This window comes from Trichosurus vulpecula, chromosome 4 (genome assembly GCF_011100635.1).
Source record: "Trichosurus vulpecula isolate mTriVul1 chromosome 4, mTriVul1.pri, whole genome shotgun sequence".
NCBI lineage: Eukaryota > Metazoa > Chordata > Mammalia > Diprotodontia > Phalangeridae > Trichosurus > Trichosurus vulpecula.
In genome coordinates, this window is record NC_050576.1 from 80811858 (window position 1) to 80837291 (window position 25434).

Here is a 25434-nt window from a genome sequence, read left to right on the forward strand (position 1 = left end):
TTTTTCATAAGCATGCATCAGATACTAAGGAAATAAGTACACGAACAACAGTGTTGTGATATTAATCCCATGGTACAAGGATTTCCTGCAAGGTACCTTTAATGTGTTTGCATCAGCAGTAAAGCATTAGAAAGCGCCAGTTTTGGCACCTTAAGTTAGATGTGCAGCACTACACATTAGACACCAAGTAGCCCAAGTTTATCCATATCAACAAAAACATAGTTCAGCTTGAGGTTGCTTTCAAAAACCTAGCAGAGTGTGCATTAAATATTTCATGAGCAAGGGCTGCCATTTTAGATTAACTGTACTGTTCAAGATAAACGCTTTATTTTGAAAAGAAAACATTTCACTATCTTTCACTTAGTTTAAATGAGTCTTGTACAAAACACACCCTCCTCAACCCAAGTCAAAATACTTAAAGCCAGAATTAATTTCACCTATTGTAATCACAGCTATGTTACTGTTTGGAACCCTATTCAAATAATGAAAATGTTGTATACAAAAAACAGTATTGCAGCTGAGGCCAAAGCTTAGAAATTGGCATTCTAGGAGTTGAAGGGAAGCCTCCCTCTCAGCACATTCTAAGACTCTCCCTCTGCTTCAATAATTTGAATCTGCCACGTTTCACATCAACAGATAAAAGCACTCTGCTGAGAATATAAAAAGTTTTTTTTTTATAAAAAGGCAATCATAAAAGATTAAATTTTGGTAGGCATGTCAGCTTTCTTACTAAAAAAAAAATAGCCACTGTAATATATTTAAATAAAAACTTTTTTGTTAAGATTGTTCCAGTTACTGAAAAGGGGCCTGAAAAAAATTAATTGCTGACATACCAATACCTTACCCCCTCTTGCCCCCATAAACACATTCAAAGGAGAAAGTCATTTCATGTGCAAATTGGCAAAACAAATGTGGAGGAGAGGGAAACTCTTGAAATGATATGCCCAATCAATTCTTAGTTTATTTTTTTTACAATGTCAACTTCCAAAAAGATAAAGTAACCAAAAAAAAATTCTAAAAATACACAAAACAAACCTTCATGTTGGCATTCTTTTCAAATAAACACAAAGAATTATGTACAGCACATATTATAGTATGCAATATGCAAAAGCTTTGTGTTGCTGTTAGCAACTTCTATATACCCTCCCCCACCCCCAGCCCCACCCTATTCACAACTGTACCTCTACTAAACACAATTACATCACTAAGCCTGTTAGTTTGGAAAGGGCCTTAAATTTGTTAAAACTGGAAAATCCTTGTATAGGGACTCCATTCATTTGACTCAGGGTTATAGACTTCCACAGTATTCAGGAATTCATTGCCATCAAATCCTCCCACTGCATAAATGGTCTTCCCCACAGCAACAATGCCAGCGTTGCTCCTTGGTGAAGTCATGTTTCCCATCATCCTCCATTCATTTCTAGCTGGATCGTACATCTCTACACAACTGACAGCATGAGAACCATCAAAGCCTCCACCAACAAATAGCTTTCCTAAAAGAGAAATGTTGATAACACTGTCAATAGGAACAAATGCAAAGGACTGCTATATAAAAGTAGATACCAGAGGTACAATGAATAGAAATCTAAGGAATGCCAGTCTTTGCAATTCAAATGCATTACTGTTCTAAGTTATGGCATAACTATTTGAAAGTGATCGATCTCTCATTACTTAATGTCTGTCAGACTACTAAAGTGATCGATTTAAATCTCTGCATTTTAGGAGAGTGACAATGAAATAAGCATCCAAAGGAGACCCAAAAATTCCTGAGGAAGCATGAGAGAACCTGTTTAGTCTAGAATAGGCTGAATTACATACAGAAACTGAATAGGATGAAAAACAGACTTAATTTATGGGTAACAGGCCAGTTAGACTTAGAAAGACCACAGACAACTACTGGATGCTTAAGACATTAACCTTCATCATATGATTTCATAAAATTATCTTTTCCATTGGGGCTAGGCGTATTAACTGCTAGATTACTGCCCTAGATTACATGTTGTGTTGTGTTTTGTGTTCTTTGACATTCTAAATTACAGAACTTTAAAACTGAATTCTATCAATCCAAATGCCATCTGATTCTAGTCCCTGGTATACTCTTTACTTAAAATCTACTAATACTACTAAAAAACCTGTATAAATCAAACAAGGAATAAGGAAGTTTCCATTTTCTTTTCAACTTTGATGAAAAGGTTCTTATGACTCATATTACTCATATACATAAAATCAGGATATAAATTTTCTTGGACTACATTATTCATGTAAAGTTACTCATTTATATTTATAACAAATTGTTATGTTCTCACACTCGTCCACTATGTTATAATCTAGTCTCCAGTTAGAGCTGTATCTTTTGCTCCTTTGTGATTATATACTATCATTATCAGTTATCTCTAGATAATGCTAAGATGAGTTATCTCTATTATTTCTGTAAAGGATCTGTGTCACTTTTTTTTCCATTCTGTTTCTGTAAAAAAGGCTGAAATATGCACATTCTTTAATATTCTCACTCACAAGGCAAGTCATTTAAATTAGTTTTTCCAACACTTTGTTGTTTATCTTCCTACTCACCTACTTTTACATCATGCCACTACATATATTTCTAATAATGATTTTCATTATCCATCAAAGTATGTTATTTCTCAATTTGTGCCTCTTGACAGTACTGATATATTATTGCCTCATCTGAAATTATCATTTTGTTCCCTTTCTTCATTTTACTCTGCATGTGCTCATATGCCATTTTAAAATCACAACTCACTTATGAAATTACTAAATGTTATTCCAAATTGAAAAAGCATTAAGGTCTTTTTATAAGAAAATTTCTCCTAGAACAAACAACTAATCAAATTAATGGCTCTTTAAAAATATTTTAAAATATTCTCTTCATACCAAAATCTGTAGTTATTTTAAGTATGTAATAGTGGAAGATATGGAAGTTACATCACAAGAAATGCCAAAAAGAACAAAGGTTAACAGTTTAAATATAGAATTTAGAATTTCTGGAGTACTCTTTTGTTTCTAAAGTTGAATTATAAAAATTACCTGAATCTATGAAACTTCTGGAAGCTACCAAACTTAAGATACCAAGTTTACTCATATGAACATATCCACTGAGAGTTGGAAGGGACCAAGCATCCACCCTCTCCCTAAAAATATGTTGGAGTCAGCCAAGAGTTTTTGCTTCTTTGAGAGTTGGTTATGGGAAAACTCATTTCATTGTTATTTACCTATGATCACTGACATCTTGGTAGAAAGGAAAAACACTCACCATTATGAACAGCTACTCCAGCTCCACGTCTAGCCACATTCATAGGTGCAATCAGTGTCCAGGTATTATTTTCTGGATTGTAGCGTTCTACTGTGTTCAAACAATTCCAAGACTCAGCTCCTCCAATGATGTATAAATAACCACTAAGTTCACACACTGCCGATTGGTGTCTACCTACAAAGTTAAACTAGTGTTATTACCTACTCACTCAAACTTGTAACATTCATACGTTTACTACCCTGGGGATTTATTTTAAAGGAACTCAAGTAAATCTGCTTAAAATAGGAATTGCACCAACTTACGAATGTTAAGGGGAGCACAGCTGGTCCATGACTTTGTTACAGGATCAAACACATCACAATTTTTCAGTCCTTTCTGACCATATGGATCAGAGCCACCAAGGATGTACAGTTTTCCATTCAAAGCACAGACCCCTACATTCCATTTGTTAGTAAAGGAAGGAAAAAAAGTGATTATATGCCATTTAAAAATTCTTAATTATCCAAAACCATTAAACCCTGCACAAAAAAATGTACCTGCATTACAACGGTTGGTTCTTAATTCAGGAACTTGAGTCCAATCATCTATGTTTGGATCATACATCTCTCCACAACTCAGGTCATCAGAGTGGCCATTTGAACCACCCACCACATAGAGCTGGCCCTAGGAAACAAACAACAAAGAAATTATTTCAGTCTTACCTGTTAGAAAATTCAACTAACCTAAGACTACAGAATTTCAATCAATTCCCAAGTAACAAGGCTTAAAAAAAAAAAAAAGGTCTCATCCATATATTGTAGAATCAACTCAATTACCATTAATACTGCCATTTGAAACCGGGCTCTTGGTGTTCTCATGGGAGCCAGGAACGACCAACGATCTGTATGTGGATCATAGCATTCAACTGTTCGAAGACATTCCTCTCTGTTGTAGCCACCTGAAAAGATGATAAAAGATTTACAATGAAAGTAGTAAACAATATTTCTGAGCCCAGAATTTCTTAAAATGTTTCTAGGATTACAAATACATAACAGAGTCTATTTGTTTCTGCCTTAACTAAATGTCTACTATAGAATTATGCAAAATAGATTTAATTCTTAAATAAGTCTGCTATTTAGTCCAGGACTGAAAATTAGAATAAGGAGGGAAAGTTACTCGTTTATATTCCCACATCAGTCAGACTGTTTTTTTAAATCAGAGCCTCAACTAATGACTATTATGCATAAGGTAAGATCATTTACTGATGGCTTCCCTCCACAGGCAAGAGTGGGCGTATCCAGAGGAAGCAGTAAATAAACATCTTTGGCTACCACTGAGATTCAGCTTTCACTAGCAATATCCCTAACATCCTAATATCTATTATAAACTTCTTTGGGCTTCTAAATGTAAAATGTTTCTGGGTAAGTAACTTACCTGCAGCTATCAGTTTGCCATTCAGTTCAGCTGTTCCTAGACCAGATCGAGCATACTGCATGGGAGACATGGGTTTTTCTACCGGGCCATCTGGTTGTAATTCAAAACTTAAACTTTTAATCAGTCGTGGAGTACTTGTTGGTGAACTCTGTGGACTGCTGCGTCCATGAAGAAAAATTACACAGAATACACCATCCAGCACAGCAAGACACAAGTAAGTATTATCTGCAAGCACAAGAACTTGGCATTAAAAACTCTACATCTAAACAAACATGGCTCCCAAACAGGTGAGACAACACCCCCTACTCTACTCCTTTGCAGAAAGATGGGGAGGTCCACTTGTGTGTAACATACATTTTCAGACTTTCTAAATGTATGTCATCAATTTTGCTTGTTTGCACTTCCTCTTTTTTCTTCTTTAGGGAAAAAGAATACTATGTTGGGATGGCTTTCTGAGGAGCAGAAGGGATACAGGGAGAAATGTTGACAATAAAAAAAAAAAAAACTTTAAAAATTCATTTAAAAAAACCCATCTACTTGTAATTTCAATTTTGAAATCCATTATTTGTACACACTATTAAAGTAACATTAAGATAAAATAATATACAAAATATTGACAATTACTTTCGAGGGAATGTTTTATCTCCCTTTCAAATCACAAAGAAAATTGTGCTACTCAATAGGGCAATCCATCAATTTTCATACACTTACTTGAAGTCTTTTCTGAAGCAACAATTTTCCATTCATGCTTAGGGCTTTGTACCGTGGCATTTGGAGAAGAGACACATCCAGTTGAACTGCTACTTATTTGCTTGTGGCCATTCTCACGTGGTGGCTTTTTCTGCAAAATCAAAAGGGAGCTACAGAAACCTAACCAAAGACCACACACTGAACTGCCTCTGTTCCTCTGAGCCGTTATGAGGGAAAACACGTGATTCCAAAATCCATGACCTATGTATGTCATTTATAGCACACCTAAATTTAAAACAAACTTACTCTCTAAACACTGACAAATTTACTTTACACACCTAAGTTAAGTGTTCACTTCATAAAAAGCACCACTACATCTAAAGACAAGTCAAAAAAACCTCTGATTTAATAATTAATTATGGAACTAACTCCAAATGAGTCTACTTAATAATTCAAATAAATATTCTGACAACTTTTTATGTTTTAAGCATGAAAATCTCTAAAGGGACTACACTAGAAGATACAATTGGCTGGCACACATTACTGGCTCACAGAATACATTTTACAGATGTGTTAGAAGATAATGTTTCCATCCAATGAGGGAGAAACCTCTATCTGTGCAGTGCCTCTAAGGCACAATGTCAGGTAGAGTTAACAGATTTTCAATGGAAAGAATTTAGTGAGAAGACTTGGGTTCAACTCCCAGCTCTGACTTGGGCAAGTGACCTCTTTGGGCCTTGTTTCTCATCTCTTAAATGAGAATATTACTTGAAGTTCCTTTTAGCTAAGTCTGTGATCCCAAGTATCACTGCAGCCATACTGTCAGAGGCAAGTAATAAGCTCATCTTCAGCAGCTGGAAACCTGTAAGTCAAAACTACTGTGCATTATGCAAGGTGGGAGCATAAATCTGACCACATTTGGAAGCTATGTCAGGAATTATGGTTAAATGAGAACATGGTTCAATTTATGTGCATATGAAATCTGAATTGCTACACATCCACAGTGCTGGCTTAAGGATCACAACAGTAGTAATTTTTACTTCAGCTAGCCTTAATTTTAATTTTTATGATGGTCAGAGTACAGAGTTAACATTCCGATATACATTTCTATAAATGAAGATCTCATTTGACTTGATAAAATTCATAGGCTTTTCAATGAAGATGACTATGTACTGCCAAGAATGAACATATAATCATTTCTTCACCACTCATTATCATCATCTCTATTAATTAAACCATTCAAATCTGGCCTTTCTCATCGACATTAAGTATCTGGGATACTTGATTAATCACTTGGAATAAAATTTGTATGTTCAGAAAAGGCAATAAAAAATAAAGAGAGACTGGGGATAATTAGTAAAGGTAAAAGCAACGAACTTCTAAGCAACGTGAAGGAAAAGGTACATTAGAACTAACCAAGTTTCTCCACATTCACTGATTTAGAGAAGGTAGACTCCTTAAATATGTAAAAAGACTTTAAAGTTTTCATCATTCTTTAAGGTTCTGGCACCTACACACTGTCACTATAATTTGCTAATTATGACATGATCCACTTCCAAACTATGCCATTATAAGCTCACACATTAAAAGACCAAACACTACATGCTAAGAAATATGTCCAAAACTTTAAATGTCCACACAGCCAATCACCTGCCTAGAAGGATCAAGAGACACCTCTTTTTATATTCTCAAGTCTGACTGTATTCTCTCTCTACTCATAACATGCTAATTTATCCTAATACAAAAATCCAGTTTTCACCATGTCACTATACTTTCATTCCTTCATTTTCAAAGCCCTCTGTCTTATTTGCAAATCTTAATTTAGGGGGAAAAAAATCCAAATTGGCTAATAATTACAACCTGGGAGTGAGAGGAATGAACTAGCATACTCCCACGTCTGTAAATGTCAAGATCCTCCTTCTGCCAAATACAAACTCTAAGTTATGCCATAAAAAATTCTGCTACTTTCCTTTCTTTACCAGAGCAGAAGAAGTTTTTAGGTGTGCTATAAAGTTTTCTATCAAGTTTTAACCTGCAGTTACCTCCACCTCTGCAATGTGTACCTGCACAAACTGAATGTGGTCATCATCACTGCCAAACACCTCAGCCTGTCCATCTAGTAGATTCCCATCAAGCAGCTTGTGATCAGCTGAGTAGTACAACGTTTGAACCTGCAAAACAGCAACAGAATACCCATGTGGTGGCTCTTGTCTCCATAACTACTCTCCTATTAGGTAGAATACAAAGACTCCACAAGGGAACCTCCAGTGAGTGTGCCTCTTGATATCTCACTCTGGCAAAATCACAAATTAAAAGAAAAATACAAGTCATGGTGGTAAAAAAAATAAAAAAAGAAAAAAAAAGAAAAAATTAAAAAAAAAATCTTCCAATACTGGCTTAAGAATCCTTGGCTTGTTCTGCTTGAAAGAAATCTTCATTTTTCATGACTCCTAATAATTATTAGCATTTCTAATATAACATTAAGAGAGAAAGCATAAAAATACAACATACAGGATCCTGAATATACAGATTCACAATCACATACTAGGGTTTACCCCCTGAAAATAAGCTCGTTTCCATGTACAACAATACTTTCCTCTTGGGCAGGATGAAAAATGCCAACAAAAGTGAACTTTAAAAAAATTCAATTCCCAAGCCCCCAAAAAAGAAAAAATGTGAACATGCAATACATTACTAAAGGCAGCCAAATAACAAGTGGCAAGGCAGAAGATCAACTAAGAACATAAATAATAACATAATGTGTTTTTTTCAAAGGTCTCTTAGGCTTACGTCTTTAATGTATTATCTAGCTTCAGTGGAAATGCTACAATTGAGCAATTAATTGCAGAGTGCCCTTAAGGAAAAAAAATTTCCAAGTTTCCTTCATTAATATTTTAGGCTTTGGGGGCATGTGTGTATGTGTGTCTATTCGGGGGATTGTTGGGGGTGTCTTAAGAAAAAGTGGCCCAAGAGAAGTTTAGAGGTATGCATGAATAACACCAATGAAAGACACAAAGCTTTAAAGAAAAGAATCCTGTAAAGGAGTAAACACCATTAAATCATCATCGCTCTCTGCCCACAGCGGATTTTTCTTAGGAGAACTGGGGCAGGACTGCTGCTTCTGTACGTGTCAATACACTTGAGGTTTCTTCTTGTTTCTTCAGTCTTGGGTATCCTAGTTTTGTTAATAAACCTATAGGGAGATAAATCAATGGGGAGGAACAACCATTAGAAGCTTTTACCTACTTTTCATATTTAAAGCAAAAACCTGTGAAAGAAACATTAAGAATCTACAGGAAATTTCAGTACCACCTCCCCATTTCTAAAGCAAATTACATGCTACTTTAAAGAAAGTTATCAGCACATAATGAGCAAAGAAAAAAAAAAAGAAAGCAGAAGACCAGACTGAACAGTTCATTCAGCTCACCTGGACACCCCCCCTGTTTCTCAGCTTAGGGGTACCTACAGCAAAATTTAAATTCTTTAGGGTCATGGTTATAAAATAAAAATGAAAGGGAATCCTTCATGTCAAAGCAACTTAACTTTAAAGAATTGTTTAATCCCATTTACTTAAAAACTAACCTCTTCCATCAGCTCTTCCAGACTGTCTCCATTCTCCCAGATGCTACGCTGCACCCAGTTGATTACCTTTGTGTATAATTTGCCATTGCTAGGCAGGCAGACATTATCTTCAAGCATGACCTCCAACTAGAGTTCCAGAAAGAAAAAATAACCATCAAAATATACTTTAGTGACTAGTCTTTTATGTTAAGACTTCAACATCTCATTTATTCTACCTAAATAAAGCTTTTTGCTCCATTCAATTAAAAACTGCACTCTTAAAGAAAAACAGAAAAAATTGAAGGAGAAACAGGAAAAAAGATAGCCAGATGTTAAGATACAACCAATTCACTTGATTTTTACAATCTTCTTTGAAATACACCTTTTTTTGAAATACCACTTCTTTAGCATGTAGGGATAAGGAGTAGGAAATGATACATTGCTACAAACAAAACAAACAAAAAACCCCAGCCTGATAATAAAACTAAAATGACACTAGTCATTAATAATCTTGGCCACGTGACAGGCGAGAATTATGGGTGTGGAATGTCATAAACACTTAAAACAGAGGTGCTCTACTGTTTTGTTTTGCTGTCTTTGTTTCTAAGGAGAAAGGCCATATCTAGAAATGATATGAAGAAGGCACGAAACTTTAAAAAAAAATGAAGCAGTCAAAGTAATTTTTGTTTTCTTCTTACTTTTAGCCGTGGAAGTTTAAGAAATTCCTCTTCTTCTGAAATTTCTAACAGGTGCTCCTGGATGTAAACATCAACCTTATTCAACAAACGTGAGTCTCCCATGCAATTTGCAAAATTCCGATAAGAGATACAGCTTGAAACATCCATCCTGGATAGCAAATAGTCACCACAAACCTTAGGAAAAAATAAAGATATGCAAATATAGGAATATTTCACAACTTTTCTGTGAATTTGTAAGGTACCTTTTTCAGCAGTAAATTTTGAGAAGAACAATAAAAGCTCCAGAGACCAGAGAATGGAAGGTATCTTGTTGGTGAATGAAGGGACAGGGAAATATATTAAAGTCATTTTGCCATAAACTAGAAGGGCCCCTGAGATGGGAGCTGTAACCTAGCCTATTAAGCCTTTTCATTTCACCACTGCCCCTAGACAACAAAGAAAGCACCAAATTTATTTTCATTCCCATAAAGCAATTATCTTTGTCAAGTAACTACATGCATATTTCTTGTAAAAACTTGTGAAAACTTTCATTTGCTCCATGACAGTAAATTTTCAAAGTTGTGCACATGACTAAAACCAGAGCTACACTGCATTCTGGTTATATAAATAAGACTGTACCTGCTTTACTCTGTCCATCTTTAGCTTCTTAGCTGCAGAATAAACATCTTTTACCAACTCCTTATCAGCTTTCAATCTGTTAAAAAAAACAAATTTCAAAGGCCCATTGTAGTATGCCAATATCAACATTTCTAAGACATACAGAAATAGTTTTAAACTAGGGATTTCAGAATTCTGAGATGGAACCTCACTTTTATTTACAGAAAGTACTTACTGAGCAGTGTAGGCATAATTCAACAAGACTTCAACTGCTTCTGGATTAAGATCATCAAATTTAACGTGAGAAACTCCATGGGGATCACTATCACTATTGAAGATTTCAAATAAGTAGGGACTGCAGCAAGCCAACACTGCTCTGTGTGCCAACATCTCATGCCCACAGACCTTAAGATTATAAAGAATTACAATTAGAAATATATTAGATAACATCTTACCAGCAAATCATTACATAATACTCAGTTCTCTTAATTTCCCCCTAAAGTTATTTGTTCTCAAAGTAGACTTTGTAAATGCCTTTTATGGAAAATATAATCCCTAAGTCTGGGAATCTTTATGACTCAGAAATAAAAAGTTTAAGTCTTTTTTTTTTTTTAAAAGACAATCTCCCTATATTGCTCAAGCTAGACATACAGGGACCTGATTCCTTACAATCTTTGACCTGGGCATATTTTATCCCTGTTTAGGCAATCTAACAGTCCCCAGCTCCTGGGGAGTTCCCTATATTAATGTCATTTAGTATATGTACCAAACTGGCTTAGCCCACTGTAGCTCATAACTCCACCACACCCCTGTGATTAAATTTTAAGTACCTGAAGTCGAACATCACAGAACTGGCCACTTTTTCGCAAAGCATTTAATTTGGCAACTGAAGACTCAATGAAATTTTCATCTTCAAACATTAAATATCCATTGGGAATCATTTTTAAATGTAGGTTTGGCTGAGAGAAAGAAAACAGCTGTTATTTTTTTCTTAGAAAATAACCATTAAAAAAATAATGTCCTAAACCAATTAAGACCCGCCTATCCATATCCCTCAAACTTGAGGGTTGGCAAACAGCGACTAGATATCAGGACCACTTTCAGGTTTCCATCCTTGTTAACAATGCATCCCTGAAGGAGGAAACTCTGAACTCTTGTATTATCTTATCTCCACCTGCAACTGAAAAGAACTGCCTAACCTACACTAGACCCCTGCTCTAATTCTTTTTCCTTTCTTTCTTCCTCTCCCCATAATTACAAGGGTAGGGTACAGATTCACTTTAAGATGACACAGAAAATTATCAGGTCAGTGACCCTGCCACTTTTAACCTTATAACCTTGAGAAAGTCATTTGCTTCTCATTCTGGGGCTCAAATTTCCTCACTGTCAAATGAAGGCCTATGACCTAGACACAGAAGTCCCTTTTGCCTCAAAATCTTAATTTGAAAAATTAAATTGAAAAAGAAATCAATAAATGGCCATATTCATGCATACTGCCTATTTTAAAAATTATCTTATAGTCATTAACTGCAACCTAATTTTTAACAATTCAATGAATCTCTAGAAATATAACCTTTATAAAAGCTAAATTAAACTTTTAAATTCTATATCCTAAAATCACCTTTACTTTGTAAAGTAAAAACTGATTTGCCAAAGGAATATACTTTATTTCCTCTACCTGCTTTAAAAAACAAATGAATGCTAAAATTCTACTTATAGAAACAGAATAAAATGTATCAAATAAACATCAAAATATGATTTTCATTTTTCACTGAAATTTAAAATACTGGCATGTATGGCATAACATAAATAATACCAAAGAATCCATATTCTTAATGTCAGTGAGAAACATTTAACAATTTAGGGGTGGAGTGAATATATAATACGAAATAGTACCACAGCTTGTTACTTTTGACTTTGATCAAAAAGGTTTGCAATGCCTAGCAAAAATCCTAAAAGAAATTCTTACCTAGCAAAGATTTTAGCAGAACACCATGTATTTAAAGTCTCTTCAGGTATTAAATTTTCACTCACCTACTAATATACTTGTGAGAATTTATGCCAGAAGATTTGTAAATAATCCAAAGTAACTGGAGTGTGAAAATGCAGCACACAATTTTCTGTCTTCTTGTATGAAGACGGGGGGGGCTAAATGAAGGCAGATGTGTTTAAAGCTGCAATGGTGATTCCAAAACTATCAGGCTTGAAAATGATGTAATCAAGTCCTTAAAAGCTATAGACATGAATTTCTTCTGTGATAATCATGCATCATAATCTGTAAGAGAGACAGTTTTTTCTTAGACAAGTTAAGGTCTTGCTCACCAGGAACTTAAAATCTTAAAATGTCAGCAACGTTTTTTTTTTAAACTGAGCATCAAGTGGAAGATTGCATGTACAATGTCTCAAACTCAAAAATTAACTGATTTGAATTCCATTCTTGATTCCCACACTTGGTTCTATTACTTATTTGCTTCATAAGTGATGATCTTATTTCAACATCCAATCAATAGTCCTTGAGTTTGGGGAATTCCACAAACCAAGAAATCTTAATATTGTAAATATGCTCATTCCAGCATTTTTTTTCCTACTAAGAACTGGAATAATGTGTCTATTTATGGGCATGCTCTTTTAAAAAAAAATTTCATTTGATTATATCCCTCCCTCCTCTACATAGCCAGTCATCACATTACAAAAGCAGTTTTTTTCTTTCCAAAACTAACCAACTTTTTACCACCCTACTCTAACAAGCTTATGCATCAGCCTACCTGTATCTATAGCGCTTCCTTCAACTTTTTCAAGGGAGAGGGCATTTTCTCTTCTCTGGTTGGTCATATGGATAGTTTTGTTTCCTTTTATTGTTTTTAACATTAACATTGTTGCAGTCATTTTGTATACTGTTTTTCTGGAGCTTCTTACTTCACTGTTCACATAAATCTTCCCATGCTTCTCTGAATGCTTCATACTCACCATTTCTTGCAGCATAGAAATAGTGCAGAATATTCTTATGCCACAATTTGTTTAGCTCTTCTCCAATCGACATGGATATAGAGCAGACCAAAGCCAGGAAGACCTGAGTTCAAAGCCTGCCTCTAACAAATACAAGCTGTGATCTTGGGCAAGTCACTTAACCCCTTGGTACTTTAAGCTAATGGGTGTCAAACTAAACAGAAATGGGGGCCACTAAACCTTACATAAAAAACCCCTGTGAGCTGCATATTGACTTAAGTTTTAAAATGTATTATCTGTGTTTTATTGTATCGTTATTTATTTTGTTAAATATCACAAATCCATGCCTCATTTTATTCCAATCAATAACCATATACTTTCTCTTCTTTGCTACCTCAAAAAATGCTGCTATGACTATTGGTATATATGGGACTTCTCTTTCTGTCTTTGACCTCCTATATCTGGCAGCAGGATCTCCGAGTTAAAAGATATGGATATTTTAGTCATTTATGGAGCATAATTCCAAAGTGATTTCCAGAATGGATGGATCAATTCACAACTCTAGTGAGTGTATTAGTGTGGCTTTCTGCAGCCCTGAGACACTAGACATTTTTTTTAAGCTGACTGAATTCTAAGGAGGAACAACATTTAAAGAATTCAGAAACCCTCTGGGATGTCCAGAAAGATCTGAAATTTTAAGGATTCACCAGGAGAGAATATGAAAATAAAGGATTGCATATGATGCACTATTAAATAGATTAAACTCTCTTCTTGTCATTTGTTCTAGGCACATTATAGGAGACATTAACATATGTGAAGCACATCCAAAACTGTGTGGGTATGACAAATGAAGGGACTTAAGACATTTAACCTAGAAAAGATGTAAGGAAGACATCAAAAAGTCACAGTGACAAAGAATTAGATTTATTATTCTTGGCTCCATAGGAGAAAACTAGGAACAATACCTAGAAGTTATAGAAAAGAAGATTTCCGGTCAGCAAAGACTTTCTAATAAGTAAGGCTTTGTACTAAATTATCATTGAATGTCTTCGATTGGTAGCTGGAGAAAAGTATTTGTCCAGATATTGATCTGCATACAAGTCTGAGTATATTAATATGTAATATTTTGCTACTTTAACAACATAATGATGGTTATTTCTTATAATTTTCTCAGAACTCCAGATATTTTTCTACACACATGCAAGATCTCTCATATATTATAAAATTACCATTTCTCCATAAAGAGTATATTTGGGGGTTCAGATTTGCATGTCGCTCACATGAATTAGTTCTACAAACTACATCAGTAGTTTTGTTTTAACTATTACAAGTGCCCAGAGCTCTCAATTTACCATTATTCTAGTTTAATTCAATGAATCACAAGATAATTTTAATTGTATAACATACTAGAAACAATTGATACAATTTTATTACCAGCTACCATTCATAAAACTTATAGCTATTAAGAGCCAATAAATAACTGCAAAAAAATTCAACCAAATGAATGTTAAATTTACTTTAGCTCTGTGTCAAGAAATAGGTACTATCTTTCATTCTAGCTACACAGTTCCATCACTGGTTCAACAAATTTAGTTGTTTTTTTTTTCCTAACAGCATTCTCCATACATAGACTAAAATTTTCAGGATTTGTAAAAATTCATTTTAGTGAAACATGTCTCAACCATTTAGTGCAAATGGGAGTGGAAGCTCCTAATTGAACTTCGCTGCCCTAGCAACTTTTCTTGGATATGAGGCCAGGCTAACAATTCAATGAAACATATCAGATCATCCCTGAACCACTGAAAAGAAAATTTTCCTAGGGAAAAAATGAGTACTTGAATAAAAGAATAAACCGGAACATCCCTGGCAAATCCTAATTAATTTTTAATCACTGCTTTTTACTACAACTTCTAGGAAGACAAGTTTTTTGATTAATACTGATATATCCACATCTTAAAAATCAGACTTACTCAGAAACTTCACAACAAAGTGAGGAAATTCTAGGTCCAGCTCTAAGATTCTAGCATTCTGAACTGTGATAGATTTTGCTGAAACCCTGTAAACTAGTTCCCCATAACTAACACAAGACAAAGCTAACTGGCTGGGTTCAAGCTAGGAGAATACCTACCAACTGTCTCAATTTTTAGCCTATTTCAAAGTTTTTATAGACTTATACATTAAAGAGAATTATAAAGGAACCCAGAATAAGAAAATCAGTTTTTAATATGGCTTGTTTATAGCCAATACACACGGCACATCACGATTCAATACTTTGAAGCCATTCAGATGCAACCATTAACTGTCTTCTGACTGCAAATTTTCTGCTACCCAGCATGTGCCTGCAGCGTGAACTTGCCATGCTGGGTCACAAGCCACTCTTCAGAGCATTGCATGTAACTCAATAAAAATATACCAAGATGTAGCCATGTTATGAGTAAAATGTTCCTTTAAATACAATGATTTTACAACATGAACTCACATGCAATCTAATAAAAACTGACATTTAGTTAACCATAGTTTAATTAGTTAAGGTTTTTAAGAAGTTTTACATACTTTTATCTCATTTTCATCCTCCGTAAGTACTAGGTACTGTCTTTAATTTATACTGTATTATTGCATTAAGATAAAAACAAATTTCAGCCCTTTGTAAATTCTGTGATGTGTGGCTCCCCCTTTGATTTAAATTTTTTTATTCTACACATCTAATTATGTTGCCTTAGATATGCTGTATCTGAACCAGCATCCTTTTTCTAAGTCCTATTATATACTAATAAACATAGGATTGATTCCTCGATAACCCACAAAAATCATACTGAGAACATATTCAGTTTGTACAATAGAGACATAGTTCTACTTATAAGTCACAGGTTTAGAATCCATTCCTGTACCCTGTATATAATGTGTTATCATATTCTCGGATATGAACTGAAATGAAAATTCCTAAATTCAAAGGTAGATTAATTTGCCTTAATGCATGTGCAGTTTATTACCCTTTTCAAGTTCTATTTACTTTTCAATCAAAAATTTTCTCCATAAACTATTAATAATACTAAGTCATTCACTCCTCTCCCAACTTGAAGGGTTGAAATAGACTTCATACCTCATTCTTTGAGAACACAAAATACATATTCCAGAATACCCAACTTTAATTGAAATGGAAATGAACGTAACCAAACTAATAAAGTTCAATAGAAAGACTGAATAAATGTAAAAAATAGGTAATCAATTTTAATAGTCATCAGTAAATAGGAAAAATGGAAACCAGAATAAGAAAAATTTTCTAGGCAAGGTCACTGATACATATCTCAGTTCAAGACTTCCCAGTTCAAAACTTCCCTTACACAGTACTTTTCTTTGTGCCATCTACTTTACTCTAAAGGAGTAAAAAAATGAGATTACGGACAAAGATGGGAAGGAGGCAGACAACAGAAAAAAGATATAGACGAAGATAAAAGTGTGAGGGAAACAAGGATCTGAGAAGGGTAGTCAAAACAAACTTTCAGTCATATCTACTTGGTATTCCCTTGGGTGGTGGTCAGAGCAAGTAATCACTGCTTTTCAGTGGAGAATTAATTATTAGAGGCCACTCTTTCTTCCAAGGATAAAGTGAAGATTAGAATTATTATTTTTTGTTAAGGAGTTGGTTAATTAGCTATTTAAGCAAGCAACAAGGCTTTTAAATTGTTTAAACATCTAAAACTTGGTAAGAACAACAGCTCATCTCCCTGATCAATAAATTGTACCCTCACTTCAGGTTTCCCGACAACTTTCTTTTCCCCAAAGAGCACCCTCAAAAGACCTGGAATTAAAATTAGTGACTTTATCTGCTAAAAAAAAAATAGCACATTATCAACATTACATAAGAATATCCTTGAAGGAAATTAACTCCTACATAAAGGTAATCATCTAGAGATCAAACTGAGAAAGGTACTGAATTCTTTTATATGCCACAGAAAGTCAGAGTTGTCTGTTTCACCCCTTTTCAGGTAACAATTCATACCTATATCTCTAAAAATCAAAGGCCATCATTTTTACTATGTTTTTTTCCCCAACCTAAATCTAACCAACAAGCATGAAACCACCACTTAAATTCTTAACAATGGGCAAATTCATCGATTCTGATAGAGGCAAGAAATCTATTTCCAAAAGAACAACACTGGTACCATGCTGTCCAAATGACAAGAAAGCAGTGTGAGACAGCATTCAGCTTGGCCAATATTTACCTCTTACATGAGAGAAAACAACTTTTAATAAGGCAAACTATATATGCCAATTGAGAGAAATAATCACTGATTCTTAAAAGCAAATCAGTAATCACTGACGAAATATTTTAAAGCACTTGCTAATACAATTTAATTTTGATAGCCATATTTGAAGCCATATTCAAACCCTCGAATTAGGAAGAAAAAAGTGCACAAAGATACCTAATTTAACCAAGGGCTCCAACAAATACACTGGCTGTTAAAAGCAATAACCTTAAAAATTCAAACTAAAAATCTAGGCTGTTCTCTATGCTGACAAACCTAGTAAAGTGAACCTATAAAGTAATACAATTACCACAAGGCTATTAAAAGATGTCACGAAATAGAGAGAACAGAACAACTCAAGGGCTCTCCCCCGTCCCTGGCTCACATCCAGTTTACCTACAGTGACCAAATTATTACCATCTGGGATAGATCTTCAGAAGGTAACACAAATTATTCAAAAGCACAATTTTCACAATCCCCAAAATCACTAACATTTACATATATGAAGACATAAGGCCCAAGTAAGACAGTCATTAAATTACTAGCAGTACCTCCCCATTCTCAGGACCTCTAGAAAAAGGACTAGTTCAACAAAATGTGACTTAGAGCAGGGTCCATGCTGTACTTGTTCTACAGATAAAAGAACTTCTGGATTTCCCGTAGTGAATCATTAGCTAAGATGAGCAACTGCACACTTAGAAGGTGCTGAAGTGACGCCAGTTTATTCTGGGCCTATTTCACTTTATTTGCTGTAGATCACAAATTAGAAAACAAAGAACGATCCAAATAAAAAAAACTTTTGAAGAAGAGGATGCTCTTAAAAAGCTCCTTAAGTCTTTTTAACTGTCATCTACTTTTGTCCACTACTTTTAAATCGGCATATATGAAATAAGTCAAGGAACACTTAAAAAGTATAGTTCTCTTCTGAAATTAACATCGCTCTACCACGTGTAAAAACCGCGACCATTTTATTAATTGTCCCAGGGTGCAAGACGGCTTCCTAAGATCCTCAGAGGCTGGCCTCAAATCGTCTCCTACCCCCTGACCAGTGGGGTGGCGGGGGGTTGAGGGGGGCAGCCCAAACCAAACCCTCCGGACGTAAGCAGAGGTCTTTCTGCTCCCGGTATGGCGCTCCCTCCCTCCGGTTTCGCAGCCCCAGCGCCCCGGCGCAGGGAGGCTCGGCACCCCGCCGCCGGCACACCCCCAGCTGGTGATTGGACGACCTCCCAATCAATCAGTACCGACACGTCAGGGCAGCCGATGGCTGCCTCCTCCCGCCCCCTCTTCCCCTCCGCTTGGCAATAGGAGCGGGCAACGTGGAGTGGGAACAAAGGAGCCCCGGGGCCGGCGGCTCCGCGCCTTCCGAACCCGGCCTGGGGCTGGTAGCTCGCCCACATCCCGCTGGTCCCAGGCGCGCCCTCCTCGACCCCAGGCCCCGCTGTGGGTAAAACGGACACCGGAGGCTCGCGCTTCTGACAGCTGGGGCAGGGGGTCTAGGTTCCCGCGTCCCGTTACCCGGGCGGGGAGGAGGGGCTGGCGGCCGCAGGAGCAGCCCCTCCTCCTCCCGCAGTTGACAGCTCCGAGGGACCGTGGAGCACACCCCCGAAACCCGGGAGGGGGATATCACCGCTCCATGGCTCCGTTTCCTGCTGTGTAAATGAGGCGGTGGGACGCCGTGGCCTTCGAGTCCTTCCACAGCCCTTCCTCCTTTCGGGGAAGACAGACAACACAAGCGTCCCGCCCCCTCCTCGTTTACTGGCATCCAGGGCAGTCCCGCCGAGAGCGCGCGGGACCGTCCCTGGCGGGGCGGACTCTCCGGGTCTGGTTACCGCCGACATCGGTGTTACAGATCCCCGACACTCCGCCTCCTGCCTGCACACACCAGGCAGGCAGGGCCGGGCTCCGCATCCCGATCTCTGGTTGACCCCGCAACATCTCCCCGCTCTCCATCCCACCCAGCCCGCGGACGTTACCTGGTTCCTCTGAGAAAGGACGAAAAAATTCATCGCTGGAGTTTCCAGGGGATCAGGAGGAAGCGAGAGAGAAGCGGCCCCAACGGAAAGCGCCTCGAGGCGAAGGAGGGAGCGATTGGAGAGGGAGGGCTGGGTCGGCCGACGGGAGAGATAGACGGGGGAAGGGAGTCCGCACGGGATGGAGCGCTCGCTTGCCCGCCCTAGGGAGGAGAAGAAAGAGGAGGAGCCGCTGCCGCCGCCGCCGCCGCCCGATACTGCCGCCGCCGCCCCCGAGCCGGCCGAGAAGATGCGTCCGTCCTCCACGCGCGCCAGAAGACACTGCCGCCTCCCGCCCGGCGTTGGCCGCACCCCCTTCCACACGTCACCGCATGCGCTTGCGCGTCTCTCGCTGCCCCGCCCACTTCTTCTTGCGTGAATCCCTCGGCAAATAAGAGCCCGACACACAAATCGTCCCGGTTCCCTCCTTCCAACTCCCGCCTGAGCCCTGCGTTCCCTCCTCCCCCTCCCGCTCTGTGCTCCACCACCCCCCTTTCCATCCTTTCCACAGCTGCGCTAGGTCAGTGCAAGGTGATGTGAGGGAGAAGTCCAGGGCAAAGGCGCGTTGTGCCGCTGCCTTCTGCCTCTCTTCCTCCTCCTCCTCCTCCCCACCTCCAGCTTTTTTCTCTTTATTTTTTTTAATCTCCAGACCGGTCTCCACCTGTGTGCTCTCTCCCCGCCTACTCTTAACCCGAGGCTGGTTCTTTCCAGCCCCCAGGCGGAAGGAACTAACTGGGCTGACAGCCCTTACCTGTCCTCCTCAATCAGACTTCAGAGATGAGTTTCCACCCTCCGCGAGTTAGGGCTTCAGACTCGCTGTCTCGTTCCAGTGCCACGCCCCAGGCCTGGACCTCAGTGCTTTAACCCGCTTGGGTCCGGTCCACACCGTCCCATTATTGTTGTTAATTGTGCGTCTGGTAAGGATGGGGACGAGGGTGTTGGACTGAGATAAGGTGCTGAGAAACGCCCGGCCGTGGAGGCGTTCTGTAGCTTTTTGTTTACACCCGGTTTTTGTGGTTGGGTTTGTTCGTGTCGATGATTTTTACCGTACTTGCTTAGAGCAGAGAGGTCCCTGAAAGGACCAGACTCCAGTGCGGTTCTAATCGTCTCTAAACAACTTAGAGGGATGGAGCTGGAAGGGACCAGAGCGGAGAAGTGACTTGGTTACGCGGCTGGTTTTGTGGCAGAATAGGTACTAGAATAGAACACAGGCCTCTTGACTCCTGTTTACTTCTAACCTTCGATCCCCGCGGGTTCCTGCTTTTTCTCTATCATGCCATTTCCTACCCAGACACAGGAACAATCTTTTACCCGCCCCACCTTTATATGTCTGGGGAGGAGGAGCAGCAATGGGATCTTTCCACCATCCTTCAGGGACCTTCCTGACTTCATATCACCTGGTTCACCCCTTCCCCCCATTCTGAAGGGAAAGTGACTTAGGAAGGTAAATGGGGTGGGGGGAGGATAACTTGCTTGATTGAAGGGGAGGAAGTTTTAGTGAAGCAAAAGTTAAGTCCAAATTGGAGTCTGACAAAAACATACATGTGAGTGACTTATGAGAGGCTTCGTTTATCCTAATGGGAAGGTACTTGAGCAGAGACCAGACGTGATCTTATTTTACATACTGATTGGTCAATGGAATTAGTATGATTTCTCAGATGCTCTCTGCTAGGAGTTTTGGCACTTTGTTGGGCATAACAGAGTTTGTTTATTGGAGGAAGAAAAACACATTTCTCGTTTTCTTTACAGTGGAAACTTGAGAGGTTCTCATTTTAAAATTCATAAGGAAAGGTTATTTTGTGTGAATTGTTTTTAAAAATTCTACTGAGCACACAGGTAGAGACTAGTCTGGACAGCTAGGTGGCCCAGTGGATAGAATTTCAGGCCTGGAGTCAGGAAGACTCATCTTACTGAGTTCAAATCTGGTCTCACACACTTATTAGCTGTGTAACTCTGAGCAAGTCACTTAACCCTGTTTGTCTCAGTTTCCTCACCTGTAAAGTGAGCTGGAGAAGAAAATGGCAAACCACTCCAGTATCTTTGCCAAGAAAACCTCAAATGGAGTCACAAGGAGTCAGATGAAACTGAACAACTGAAGGAAGAGAACAGGAGCTAAAAGGTCATATGTTAGTGTCTGCTAAACATGCAAAGTAAAAACTTCAATTGATAACTTGCAACTGAGACTCTGGATGAAAGCAATGTAAAAATATAACATGAAACTTTTTTTGAAAAACTGGTGGACCTCATACTTCCGGAAAGAGGTGGCCAATTGTATTTCGTATGTCACCGTTTTTAGTAATCAAGTATACTAAATGTCACCCTGGTGATCTGAGAAAAATGTTGATTCATAGTGTAATCCGTGGTTCAAGATTAAAGATCTGAGTAAACATGGAGTAGTTTTAGTCTTAGTAGTTTGTCCATCTTGATACAGCTTATGGTTCAACTCCCTTCCAGAACAAAACCCCGAAATCCTAGGAACATCGGTGCCTCTTTAAGGATCCTGTCTCCTCCCATTCACAGGCACTGAGGCTAATAAAACACTAAGCAAAGAACAAATTTATTAAAAATAGTGAGAACTCAGAAAAAGACACAAGAGAAATTGTTGTGGTTTCATGATGTGTTGTGGAACCGTCTCGAAGAATTCAGTCATACCACCTCTAATGCAACTGTAGGCATTTATTAAAATTGATGCCTCTCATGAAGCAAGCAAAGTTCCATGAGGGACCAGCAACTTTAGAAAAAAACAAGATAGATTTTTGTAGGGTAAAGATGCAGTTACATAACAGAAATTATGAATATCAAAAAGGCAGGAGGTGTTTGTAAAAGGATTAGGCAATAGGGGAGGAATCCTAGCCACAGAAAAACCCATTTGGGAGGGGTATGTAAGTATGTATGTATGTATGATAATACTATTACAATAAGCCTCTCTACATCATAAGTTCACCTAAAGGACAGCTTTTGCGATTACTGTGCACATGCCTATTTAGGGAAAGTCCCTTCTGTTGTTTTGGGGTCTACGTAGGCTTGGGCATCCTGGTGGTGTTGCTTTCTGATTGGCTCAATATTGTGGTCCTGTCTGAGACTAGATGGATGTGGTTGTGGTTTAGTGCATGGACACATCTGCTGTTTCTGTAGGATATATGAGGAATGGGTCTGGGGGCAGTGGCTGACAAGAGGCAGTTGCTGGGATCCCATCACATGGACATGCGTGCTATTTCTGTGAGAAAGATGAGTTCATGGACACACCTGTTGTTCTAGTGAGCAGTGAGGCATATATAAAGAAGTTAGGATATTGAGCTGAGGTTGGGGGGAGGTGAGTGGCTAGGTAGGGGCAGTGGGCCTGCTGTTCAGTAGGGCCTGTAAGGAAGTTAGAATATTGGGGCTGGAGGCAGCTTTATTAGGATTCCATCAAATAATTCCCTTCAGAGAGCTCTAGTCTGAGAAGTTCAACAACTCACAGTACAACACTTAAAGTCCAGTTTTGGGAGCCAAGATGGTAGATTGAGCAGCTCAGCTCAACTCTCTCAACATTCCCCTCCAAACAACTTTAAAATAATGCATCAAATGTAATTTTGGAGCAGCAGAGACAAAAAAAAGGTCTGGCCTAGCGAAACTTAGGAGGTCAGCCGTAGACATCTTTGAGAAGAAGGCCTGTCTGGAGCACACTTGGGGTTAGGACTGGGATGGGGGAAATAAACAGCAAGAGCTCTCAGCCCAGAGATGGTGAGGGGGGTCAGACAACTGGCCATAAAGAGATTACAGGGGACCACCTGCCATTGGGTGTAGCTGGCACTGATTGGCAACTCTATTGACCATATGAAGTTCTAGGTCAAAGTTCTAGGATGGAAAGGAGCACTTCTGGTTAGTCACAAGGGAGCAGGGGCCCTGGTCTCATTTATAAAGCAAAGAGGCAAGCTAGTACTTGTGTCTACAGGGGACCAGGGGCCCTTCCTGGGTAAAGACCAGAGCATAGACCACAGTGGGCATACCTCTCCCAAGATTACACCACCTTGGAAGCACCAAAAACTTGGAGGTGCAGACCTCCAAACTAGCTCTGAAAATAGCAACATGAAAAAGCCTGATGCTTTGGATGGTGCCTCCATACCCCAAAGTGAGCAGAACCCAACTTTAACATAAAGTTCAAAGTCAAGAAATAGGCAGGAAAAAAATGAGCAAACAACCAAAAAACAACCTGACCATAAAAAAACTACTGTGGTGGAAGGGAAGACTAAGACATAAACTCAGAAAAAACAACAGTGTAAAAATAGCTACAAAGATTTAAAATGCTAATTGGACCCAAGCTCAACAAGAATTCCTAGAAGACAATGAGAGAGAGAGAGAAATGAATGATAGAAGTAACATTAAGAAGGGAAATGATAGTGATGCAAGAAAATTATGTTTAGTAAAGGAGGCACAAAAAATACTGAAGAAGATACCTTAACAAACAGGACTGGACTAATGGTAAAAGAAGCAAAAAAAAAAAATTCACTGAAGAAAATAATACCTTAAAAGCAGATAGGCCACATGGAAAAAGAAGTACAAAAAAAGTTCACTAAAGAAAATAATACTTTAAAAATTAAAATTGAACAAGTAGAAGCTAATGACTACATGAGATATCAAGAAATAATAAAAAAGGTCAAAATAATGAAAAAATAGAAGAATGCTTTTTCATTGGAAAAACAATTGATCTGGAAAATAGATCTAGAAGAGATAATTTAAGAGTTATTGGACTACCTGAAAGCCATGCTCAAAGAAAGGGCCTAGACATCAATTATCAGAGAAAACTATCCCAATATCTTAGATCCAGAGGGCAAGTTATTATCCAGGGGGTAAAGATTATCTACCCATCACCTCCTGAAAGAGATCCCAAAATGAAAACTCCTCAGAATATTAGAGCAAAATTTCAAAGCTCCCAGGTCAAAGAGAAAGTACTTCAAGCACCCAGGAAGGAAACAATTCAAATATTGTGGAGCCATAGTGAGGATCACACAAAATCTGGCAGCTTTCATGTTAAAGAAGAGAAGGGCTTGGAATACGATATTCTAGAGGGCAAAGGAGCTAGGAATACCACCTATTCAGCAAAACCCCCTAATCTATTAGGGGGAAAAATGGACATTAAATGAAATAGAGCATTCCTATTGAAAAGACCGGAGCTGAATAGCAAGTTTGACATCCAAACACAACACTCAAGAGAAGCATAACAAGGTAACCATAAAAGAGAAATCATAAGGGACTTTAATATGGTTAAATTGTTTCCAGCCCTATATGGGAAGATGATACATGTAACTCCTAAGAACATTACTAGGGCAGTTAAAAGGAATTCACATAGAAAAAGGACTTGAGTGTGAGTTGATTATGTTGGAATGATCTCCAAAAAAACCAAAACGTGAAGGGGTGAGGAAAGGAAGCACCAGAAGAATGAGGAAGGGAGAAGTAGAATGGGAGAAATTTTCTCATACAAAAGAGGCACACAAGGAAGAGCTTTTACGGTGGAGAGGAAAATGGGGGTGGGAGTGGGGGTGGGGTGGGTAAAAAGCTTGAACTTCACTCTCATAAGAATTGGTTCAAAGGGGGAAGAATATATATACACACTCAATTGGGCATAGAAATCTAAATAGGGAAATGGAAGGGGTTATAGACAGAGTGGGGATGATAAAAGGGAAGATAGCGTATGGAGGCAGTGGTTAGAAGCAAAATAGATTTGAGGTAGGACAGGATAAAGAGAGAGAGAAAAGGAAACAGAAGAAAATGGAACGGAGGGAAGTACACAATAATCACAATTTGAATGTGAATGGGATGAGCTCACCCATAAAAACAGAAGTGGGTAGGAGAATGGATTAGAAACCAGAATCTAACAATATGTTGTTTATAAGAGATACACGTGAACAGAAAGACACACAGAGTTAAAATAAAGGACTAGAGCAGAATCTAATATGCTCCAACTGAACTAAAAAAGGCAGGAGTAGCAATCATTTCAGACAAAGCGAAAGCAAAAAATCAAC

General features: G+C 38.2%; 1 protein-coding gene across 1 annotated transcript; it reads right to left on the reverse strand.

Moving 5' to 3' along the window:
* Positions 1 to 53: 53 nt before the first annotated feature.
* Positions 54 to 19725, reverse strand: LOC118846244 (influenza virus NS1A binding protein). Its single transcript, XM_036754562.1, has 15 exons — positions 19397 to 19725; positions 12265 to 12505; positions 11061 to 11189; positions 10466 to 10635; positions 10252 to 10327; positions 9634 to 9807; positions 8957 to 9082; positions 7438 to 7545; positions 5396 to 5525; positions 4685 to 4909; positions 4087 to 4208; positions 3808 to 3934; positions 3574 to 3705; positions 3272 to 3445; positions 54 to 1493 (listed from the first exon to the last, which is right to left on the reverse strand). The coding sequence occupies exons 3-15, from the start codon at positions 11169 to 11171 to the stop codon at positions 1240 to 1242; spliced, it is 1929 nt and encodes a 642-aa protein (XP_036610457.1). The 5' UTR covers positions 11172 to 11189; positions 12265 to 12505; positions 19397 to 19725; the 3' UTR covers positions 54 to 1239.
* Positions 19726 to 25434: the final 5709 nt, after the last annotated feature.